General features: G+C 35.3%; 1 protein-coding gene across 1 annotated transcript; it reads left to right on the top strand.

The window, feature by feature from the left end:
- The first annotated feature begins 4,637 nt into the window (after positions 1–4,637).
- On the top strand, positions 4,638–10,026 carry LOC104586151 (uncharacterized). The gene is made up of 7 exons (XM_010243303.3): positions 4,638–4,791; positions 4,918–5,004; positions 7,377–7,706; positions 7,822–8,038; positions 8,130–8,222; positions 8,297–8,410; positions 8,499–10,026. Exons 3-7 carry the CDS (start codon positions 7,672–7,674, stop codon positions 8,856–8,858), a joined length of 819 nt encoding a protein of 272 aa, XP_010241605.1. The 5' UTR covers positions 4,638–4,791; positions 4,918–5,004; positions 7,377–7,671; the 3' UTR covers positions 8,859–10,026.
- Positions 10,027–10,552: the final 526 nt, after the last annotated feature.

Below are 10,552 nucleotides of genomic sequence, written 5' to 3'. Positions count from 1 at the left end.
ATCAAAGCTTGTAATCTCACCGTGGGATCAAATTAACCGCTAACTTTCATTTCTTCTCCCTTAAACAAATTGGTCTTGGTAACCAAACACAGATGACAAAGTTGAGAAAAAAATTTCCCTTCTCATCCCATCCCGCCTCATTTCATCCTTTTCTCAACAACCAAATGGACCATAACAGAACTTCAATGGAGGCGTATTTGTCGCAAAGTGAAAGTTTAAGGCTGTGTGTTGCAAATGAAAGCTCTGGGGTGTAATTGTCATTTACCCATAGTACAAGGGGTATTTGTAAAAATGAAACTTTTTGTTGCATACCTCCCGGATCATGTGCGTGAAATTTGGAGAGAGAATATAATCTTATATTTAAGGTTGTGTTTGGAACCATTGCCACTTCTACCTGCAACATTTTGTATTGTTCAATACAAATTTGATATTTCCTGAATAAACATCAATAGTACCCAATGTTGTATTGATAACTTAAAGCATTTATGGCAGAAAAAAAAATATATTCTCATAAAATTTGTATAACCTAAAATATTACAAATAGAAGTGGCAATAATACCAAACACAACATAAATTAAAAGATTGTCCAACTGAATGAACAGGAACATGGATATGGTGGGAAGGTTCTACTTTTAAGAGACTAAGTACAGAAAACATGGACGCTAATAAATTTTTTAAAATTGTTGGTGGTATACACGATTCCTTCTCCATCCTTTGAAAATTAGGGATTTGAATAGGAACATCGATATGGTGGGGAAGGTTCAACTTCTAAGAGACTAAGTACAGAACACATGGACGCCACATGCACAAATAGTAGTGTTGCTGTTGTGTTGCTGACCCTCAAAGGGGATGGTTGAAATCCTAGAATCTAAGCTAACGTACCTCATTTTGGCATTAGCGAGGGCAACGGTGACTGATCAGTCATGGAGGTTGTAAGGATGACTAACCCCTCTCAAGTAGCTCTAATCAATGCTTTTGGGCTTTGACTGATCGCTCGCTGCTCAGCGAACCAATGAAACCTCTTGGACTGCTCGATCGAGGCAGTTAACCAAATGCACGCAGCAGGATAAGAAATAACGAGGCCAATATGGATCGATCATTTTGTTCTTTTCCAAAGTGCAAATTATTTAGACCGGTCAACAAAAGATGGCCACTGTTACTGTCTGCCTTTTGGATCAAAAGTTTCCGTACTGTATCCTCTTTGGTTTCTAAATAGGTTGTTCGTGTGTTAGGTTGAAGACAGACAAACGTATCAGCTCAGTTAGTTTGGGGAGATGCACATCTGCCGGTTCAAATGTTAAGTCTTGAAAACATGGTTTTTAAACCGTTGTTGATCCAATGGTCGTACTGTTTGGTCTGGAAATCATTTGACTCAAACAATAGTTTTTGATTTTTTTATTTTAATTATTTTTTTTTAAATTGGAATGAATCATCTGTTCGAATTGAATGATCAATCCTTGAATAGGTATTATTCTCCAATATGCCCCCTCACACGAAAGCCCATTGGGCTTGAAGCATGAACAGCACAGATCCACCCATACCTTATGCTAAAACTTAATTAATTATAATGGAGGTGACAAGAATCGAATATTAGCCCATTTGGTCAAAGTGACACTGATACCATCTCAAAAAAACATTCAACCTAAAAGCTGAAACTGTTAAGTGAAGCCTTTGAATAGGTTTTATTCTAATAAGCTCAGTTTGGTCTGGTGAGATGCACATCTGCAACCTCAAATGGTAAGTTCCAAAGATGTTCCAAGGCTGCAAAAGTATCTGTTTATTCGAGATCCTGTTAGGGGTGATTAAAATTTGATATGTTAGTAACGCTATGAAAATAGGGATAAAATCGATTAAACAATGCTTACTATAAATCAGGTGAAAAACACCTAAGAAATTACTAATTAGAGTCCACATCTGCTCCTCACAAAGGGTTCGTCTCAACGCCCTCACAGCATGTTTCAGCTGCACTCCCATACTTGTATGTTATTATTCATAGGAGATATTCCCAATAAAAGGTGAGAGGTGGGTGAGAGGAGCAGATCCCAATTCACGAAATCATATAAACTTCTCTACAAATAATTGAACTGAACACGGATTCACCTCTATCTAATATGATGTGAATCGATTTTATTTAAATGTATACAGTAGGTCCGAATGTTTTGTGTTTTTTCCCCATTTTTATGAAGCCTTGGATGTTGTGTTTTTACCAATGTATTTGAACCGCTGTTGGCCTAGACGGTCAGACCATTCAGCCTGGGAACCGTCCAAGTAACCAGTTCTATTTTGCCCCAAACCCAATCTTTGGCCAAAAACTGTTAAATTGGTCAACAATTCGTTGATATGAACAGTCGAACCTTCGACCCAGAAACCGTTGGTTAGAACACACTGCAGAGCGTTTTTACGATGTTCTAGGAAAATAACTTTTAACAACGGTTATACATAACTGTTGCTAAACGTAACTTTCCACAGAATGTTTGACGACGTTTAGAATAACGTCGTAAAAATTATTTGTATTCGGTGACGTTTGTCTCAAACGTCATCGAAACATAAAATTTGACGACGTTTACTTATGAACCTATAACGACGTGTAGTGCAAACGACACTAAAAGTATTGATTTTTAGTTTCTTAATTTTTATCATTTCTTAAATTAATTATTTGATATAGAAGTATGTTTATATATTAAGTGATAGTTTTAATTTCTTGAAAATTATTTTTAAGTTTTATAAGTATAACTAATGTTTTGAAGTAGTTAATTATTTATTTTTATTAGTTTATTCCTTAATATTATAAATTTATATTCAAATGTTAAGTATACTCTCATTTTAATTAATATTATTTTGAATATTAAATATTTAAATATGTCCATATTATAATTAGTTATAATTAAAATACTTATACATTAATTGTAGTAGTGATAGATAAATAAATAGGTGGAAAATATGTACATTTGATTGGTTGGTTTTAAAAAAAAAAAGAAAAATAGTAGGTAAAGCAACCCCAATAAGAATTATATATTAATTTAATTAATTAATTAATAATATTTTCTTTTATATTATATTTTTTATTTTATTGATAATTATTAATTAATTAATTAACTAGTTTGTTCATTAGGGTGAGTGTTTAGTTTAGGTATCATGACTAGGCCTATAACTTCAAAAAGTTGAGAAGGGTTGGATCAGGCTAATATTTAAGTTATTCTTTTTTAGCATATTTAAGTTAAAGTTAAAAAGTATGAACCTAACCTAACTTGAAGCTTTCAAGTTGGATTAATGTTATGGTTGAGTGTTCCACAACTCATGTTGGGTTTGATTTACTTATACTTGACATAGCCTAGCCTAACTTGCACTAGGGCTGTCAATGGGTCGAGTACAACTTGATGGATTAAAAATCGATTAGGGTTGGTTTCGGGTCCTAATACATTATCCGAGTCTGATTCAATTACAGGTTTAAAAATTATAAACCCTGTCGAACCTGATTTAGTTATAGGTCCTTAAAAATTATTGTTGAGTTGATTTCATTCCAACTAGACCCGACCCAGACCCAACCCATTGACAGCCCTAACTTGCACCCCCTAATCATGATCTAGTAGGGTGTGCCAATAAAAAATTTATTGAAAAAATACTCATGCAAAAATTATTGAATAATAATGAAAAAACATAAAAAATTAATTAAAGATATGAAAATTTTAAAAAACCTAAAACTTAATTAAAATACTAAAAATAATAAAAAATAAATTAATTATATTTTATTGCAAAAAAAACTAAATAACAATGAGTGGGGAACCCATCCCAGTCAAGGATTAGGGATGGAGGACAAATTTTATCCCCGATGGGGATCACAGATAGGATGGGGTTAATTTCAGTATTGAGGTTAGGAATAGAGAATATGATTCCCACTACAACAAATTCAACATATATCAGCGGATTTCTTAGCAGCACAACAAACACTAAGAAATCCGTTGCTATACGTCTTTTTTTAAGTGGTGATTAATAAAAATCGCTGCTATAGGAACCAATGTTTTAAAAAACAACCCAGAAACGGAATTGTTTTGGCCATCGATTTCCAGGTCAATGATTTGATTGTCTGGTCCGAATGGACAACTTGTTTATGGCAAACAAATTAAAAAAATAAAAAGTAATTAAAAATTTAAAAAATGGTCACAAACCGTTGAATGGGTTGACGATTCGACCGCTCGGCTCAACGATTTGTTGACTTTTTCAACGTTTTTGACCAAAAGCGGGTTTTAGGTAAAACAGAACCGGTTGCTTGGACAATTCGAAAACCTTGGTAGGAACAATTAAAGCATGGTTTTTAAAACCGTCCCGGAGACCAAACCAGCCAGGGGTCCGATTATCGGGTTGAACGGTCTGACCGATTGAATCAAATGATCGGCCCGTTCTAAAAAAATAAAAAATTAAAAAAATTTTAAAAAACTTTAAAAATAAAAAACAGTCAAAACTGTTCGAATGGTTCGAACAACCACTTGGGTCAGCGGTTTACTGACCAAAATCAACGGTTTTTGAAGAAATGATGGTTCTGGTCCGACCGTCAGGTCCGGTCCGATTTTGAAAACCATTGAAAACCCAAAACATTCACTCGCACATTGAAAACCCAAAAAGAGAGAGTATTCTCTCCCGCGCAAACAAAACTCCCACAGTCCCACTTCCCTCGTCATCCCTCAGTCTGCATCAGTGAACCTCCCACTTCCAACCATCTCTCCTTAATCTCTTGCGTCTCCTTCCTTCGGCGTCTGAAAAGAAGCGATCAGACTGAACCAGAAATCTGGTGAGGTAAGTCACCGGTTTCTTTGTCTTTTCTCCTTCCCCTTACATCTTCTCTCTTTTTTTCATAGTTGAGTGCTCCTCATTCTCTTCTTCTTCTTCTTCCATACTAACTTTTCTTTATTGTTCGAACAGGGCATCTAGGTTTTCATAGTTCGAACAGGGCGTCTAGGTTTTCATGACAGTTTGAGTAGGGCATCTAGGTTTCATCGCCTGAATAGGGTAAGCAAAGAAAAGCATTATTTCTTTGCATAGCTATTATTTTCTTATGAATAAATCTTCTACTATGTTTGTTAGGGTTCCTATTTGATTTTTATGGAATTTTAATTCCAGTTTAGTTTTCTACCATAAAAATTTCAGTTTAGTGAAATAAATCTATCGATATGCTATTACTTCCAATGATAAACGAAGCGGCCCAGATAGGAGAGGATTTCAGTTTAGTTTTACTTCCATAAAAATTTTAGATTTCAGTTAAGTTTTACTTCCATAAAAATTTGTTGATACCTCTACGTCTCTTCCTCTTACCAAACCTACTAAGTGCCAGATTTCAGATTTTTACACTAGTATTATTTATTATTTACTCTGCACTCTAGATCTGATATAGCAATTGGTTGAGTTAGTTAATTTATTATTTACTCTGTTTTTTTCAGAAATTAGGTTATTCTGGAACTTCACCCTAATAATTTTAAAATTCAGTCCAAAGACGGTACTTAATGGAATTTCTGTTTAAGCTAGGATGCTTCTGTGGTAGGTTTGACTCTTCTATACAAATCATTTAGAGATAACACTATTCAGAGAACCATATTTTTATGAGTAGTAAATCCATTGCCCAAATACCTCCATTCCAAGTTTGTGATGGAATAAATAAGGTGATGTCTAGAAAAGTGATGGTATATTAGAGACCATGTCTCTCACATGATTAATGCTCTCTCTACAATTGGTCAGATAAGAATTCCAGAAGTTTTGGTTGACACGTTCTCTTTTTGATAAGTTCAAGATGCCTAATTGTGGAATGTGGATCATGCAACATGATATATGCAAAGCAGATTTTATAAGGTTCAGGGTGCTCCAGAACCAAGGTCCATGAAACCAGCAAATGGATGAGTGCGTATCCGTTTGGAGTAATATGGACATAGCTTACTTAGGGATAGAGTGATAATGTATTAACCATGAAATGGCTCCCCAAGATCTTGAAAGGTGGTTCAGCTGTTATTGAGTGCTAATTGGATAACCAAAGAAGCATTCCCCTCTAGCCAGCAGATATCTGTATCCATTAGCAAAGTTAGGTTTACTAAAGAGTCAAATATTCAAATATCATAGAAAGTGGAGGTTGAGGAAGACTGCCAAACTATAATTTGCTGGATGTGGAAACAAGATATGATTTCTTGAAGACAGTCACAGTCCTTAGGTACCTTATTGAATGGCCCATTCAACTAGGTACCAAAAAGTGCAAATGGACAAGAAGACTCTCTATCAAGGGCAGGAGTGACAAGGAATTAGCTTGAATGGGGCCGTCCAGTGTCGAGTTGTAATCTGTATTTTTTTTTTCTTTTTTGATGTAATGAGAGCTATATGAGCTTGGATGCTGGTATTGTATTATCTTTGAACCACTTTGTGCAAGCTTTGGCCTGCTGCTTTGTTTTCTTACAGTAAGGCAGTTCTAAGGAGAGGTCATCAACCTTTTTCTTTAAGTATTAAAGGAATTTCTTAATCTGACAGAAAATGTGGGATGTACTTCTTCCTCCTTGATCAATTGACTGGGATAAAAAGCCATCTCCCAGTATTGGTCACAGCTTCTAGGGTCTTGGGAGTGGTGTCCCAGATATGGACCTAACTCTGGCAGTTTTTGGCATGAAGTGGCCACTCTCAGACTTTAGTTCATGTTCTCACACTTATCAGCTGAAGATTTGACCATCATACTAAGGAACATCCCTTACCAACTGTCTTAGATGACACAAATTTATTCATCCAACACTTGAATTTAAAACTGAATAGGCAGCTTTCGCTAGCAAGATCTAATGACCCAGGGTGACAAACCTGAGATTATGGACTCTAAATCCAACACATGTTCTTTGGATGCATTGTTCTATTATATTGCATGTATAAGTGATTAATCACACTACTTGTTAGTATTTTAATGTGAAGAGTCCTTAGGTCCAATGCATGCAAAATCCATTTTCATAACAGTTTTGGGCACTTTTGTAATGCTGTCTTGGGTCAGCTTATATGCTGATTTCTTTGTAACTTCTTGTTGTATATTAAAACTTCTTAATTAATGAAATTTTCAGAGTTATTGCACTCCTACCTGATATAAATACTTTTTGTTTCAATTGCTTTTGAAAATAAGAAAAAAAAAAGAATAGGAGGAAATGGGAAGAGATCATAGGCTTGAGTATGTGAGTTACAAGTTGGTTGATGGGAATTTAAATCTAGCCAACTAGTAGATGTTTAAAATAGCATAGAAGTAAAAGAAAATCTAGTAAATGTTTCTTACAGTAATGAATCATCTTTGTTGTTTACATGCTCTTTTTTATTGTTTATAAATATAATTAATCCATATCTGCTAACTATTTTAATCTTTGGTGTGATTACAGATGGACAGTGAGGATCACATAGATCCAGAACTCCCCAACAATGACCATACTGTAGAGGAGGTTGGAGGTTCATCCTCCCAAGCCCTTGGGCCCTCCCGTAGAAAAAGGGGGTCAGGGAAGCGTGGCAACACAGTGTTGCCACATGTCCTATAGAGGAAGACTCCAACCGTGGAGCTTGATCATTATGATCGGCCTGTTGGGGAAGTGAGGCCAGAATTGATGTTGTATATAGGTATGTTAGCGAGGGATTGTTCTATAATCCCAATCTGCACCACCGACTGGAGGACAATAACCGATGAGGCAAAAAACAGAATTTATGACGCTGTTAAAGTAAGATCCACATTGTTTTTGTTAGTTGATTATTGCCTTGTTTTTTTGATGAATTTGATTATTGCCTTGTATTAATTATTAATGCCTAAAATTTTTCTTCTTTCATCTTTGGTAGGAAAAAATTATTTTCCCAAATGAGATGGAGAAAACAGATATCCTTGCTGCAGCTGGAAAGATGCATCTGCTTTCGATGTCATGTAAAGAAGAAATATTTTGACAAATATGCTCCTGATCGTGAGAAAGCATTCTCGGAGGCACTTCAACATGAGAGAAATATTGATCGCGGTGATCTTCAATGCCTCTTTAACCATTGGGAAACACCAGAGAGCAAGGTATAAATTGAAAATAATATTGGCAAGTCTTTTTAGGATATGGTGATTATAAATTTTTTTGATTAATATCACTAAATTGTCTTTGTTATAGGCAAAGTGTGAAATTATGACTGAAGTGAGGTCACATAATACGGTCCCTCACCACATGGGCTGGAAATCCTATGCTGCTCACCTCCATGAAATGGTGAGTAAACTAATGCATTTATACCTTTGATTCTTTTGTTAGTTTATATATTGACTCTCAATGGTTTGTTGTAGACGGAAGAAAGAAGGCAAAACAATATGCCCCCACCCAGGAGAGAGGACCTATTCAAGAAGGCCTATACAAATTCTCAGGGGGAGTTTTATGACCCTCGAGCGAGGGAACTTGCTGTAACTATTTTTTTTTATCCATTTAATTATTATTTGTGGTTATGTGATGCTCCATTTTAAATAAATATATTATTTGAAATTGTTGTAGGCCAAGATGAAAGCATATGTGGATGAACAAGCAGAACAGGGCACCCAAGTTGAGCCCATTGGTGCCAATAATGCAGTGGCGGTGATTTTGGGTAAAGATCATCCATCGTGCGCTTGTTGCTTGTGCTTTGGGGTGAACCCAAAGCATGCGTTCGGAACTAATGGGTCCAAAAGTACCACCAGTAGTACATACACTTCGGGTGATTCAGAGTTTTGGAAAGAAAACCAAATGCTTCGAGGAGAGGTGGGTGATCTTCAAGCAAAAGTAGCACGATTGGAGTCCGTGGTGGAGCAGTTAGCGCACCGTCAAGGATTGGATGCCTTGTTTCCCACTCCCGCTTCGGTTCAGGTAAAATCTTGAAAATTGATCCCTCTACTATGGTTAAGTAGTTGATAAGAGTGCACCTTGATGAGTATGATTGGTGAAACTAATTCCTAAACTATAAAAACCCCAAACCTAGAAAACTTAGAAACTAATTCCTGAAACCCCAAACCTAGAAACTAATTCCTGAAACCCCAAACCTAGAAACTAATTCCTGAACTATAAAAACCCCATTCAACACCATACTATTGAATATGAAAACTTTGGTTGTTCATATCCAACAGCCTGGGCTGTCAACAGGGCTAGTCTAGTCTGACCTGGGAATCTTTCACGTGACATTCCATTAGGGCTCCATGTCTACCCCTCCCTCTGAAAGAAAAAAAAAAAAGAGTTGAACTCATGTAGGTCTGCTTTATTATTGTTTAATAGTTTTCTTTTCTTTTTTTTTCCTATACACTAGAAGGGTATTTTCTTTTTTCTTTTTAATTTTCTGATGAAAAAAAAAACAACTGTTGGCTTCCCTTTTGAAGGATGGATGCCCAGAAGAAAGAATAATCTAGTTTAAGAGGTTTCTACCTTATAATTGTGGTTTACCTAACTCAGAAAGTCATGCCACAAGGGTCAAAGTCCTGTTTTCTAACAATCAGATATTGAGGAGCTATATTTTAAAATGCAAGGTATACAAGCCGAATTCTGCAGGTTAAACCATATAAAAACTTTTGACGACGTTTAATTAAATGTCACCAAAAGCAAAGATTCACAATTCAGACAAATGTCACCAAAAGTGGGTTTTGGCGATGTTTTCTTAACGTCACCAAATATATCACTTTTGGTGACGTTTAATGTATCACTTTTGGTGACCTTTATAAACGTTGTGAAACCTCGTTGCTTGCATCGTGAAAACATTTGATTCGTGACATTTGTCAAACATCGTTGATTGTTTGAGAAACGTCATGGAAAGTTTCCGCAACACTAAAGATCGTGACGTTTGCACATATGTCGTCGAAAACTTATCACGACGTTTGGGTAGCTTTCGATGACATTTAGGTAACGTTGCCAAAACCCTGTTTTTTTGTAGTGACGGTTCCAGTTCTGGGTAAGATTTTAAAACATTAAATTTTACTAGTCATTGGTAAAATTTTTTAATATATTTTGTTCGTTTTTGGGTAATGAGTATTACATATTAAAAAAAAAAATACAATACAAATACCTGAAGAGAGCAGGGTACTGTGTGTGAGGTCTTACCATGAAGAGCGCCTTCACATTTGGTGAGACTCTTAGCGACCATCTTAATATATTGTCTATAATATACAATATCAAAGTCATTTTTAATTTATAAATATTATTTAATATCTTATTGAAATCTGAGTTTAATTCGAATCCAACATAAATCCAACAGATATGATTTGATTTAAATCTGAAGATAAAAAAAAAAAATCAAGTTTAGATCCCCATGGATGTAGCTCATTAGCGGATTCCATGAAATATCTACTACTTTCATAACAGTAACTGAATTGAAAAGTTTATTATTAAAGGAATAAAATTTGAGGAATGTGGGCACTTTAATGGATGAAGCTAGCTGAAGTTGGGAAAATAACTATACCCTTAAATATGTTATTATTCTTTTACACACACAAAACGTCTATTATTATTTAATTACTTTATCCACTAAAAGACAAAGCAATAAATAGTTAATTCAGTAACTTCAGCCATGAACAAAGAATTGAAGTTGT

Source organism: Nelumbo nucifera, chromosome 2 (assembly GCF_055504915.1).
Source record: "Nelumbo nucifera cultivar China Antique chromosome 2, China Antique-T2T, whole genome shotgun sequence".
Classification (NCBI taxonomy): domain Eukaryota; kingdom Viridiplantae; phylum Streptophyta; class Magnoliopsida; order Proteales; family Nelumbonaceae; genus Nelumbo; species Nelumbo nucifera.
Note: the sequence above shows the minus strand (reverse complement) of the source record. Positions and strands in the feature narration are given on the sequence as shown.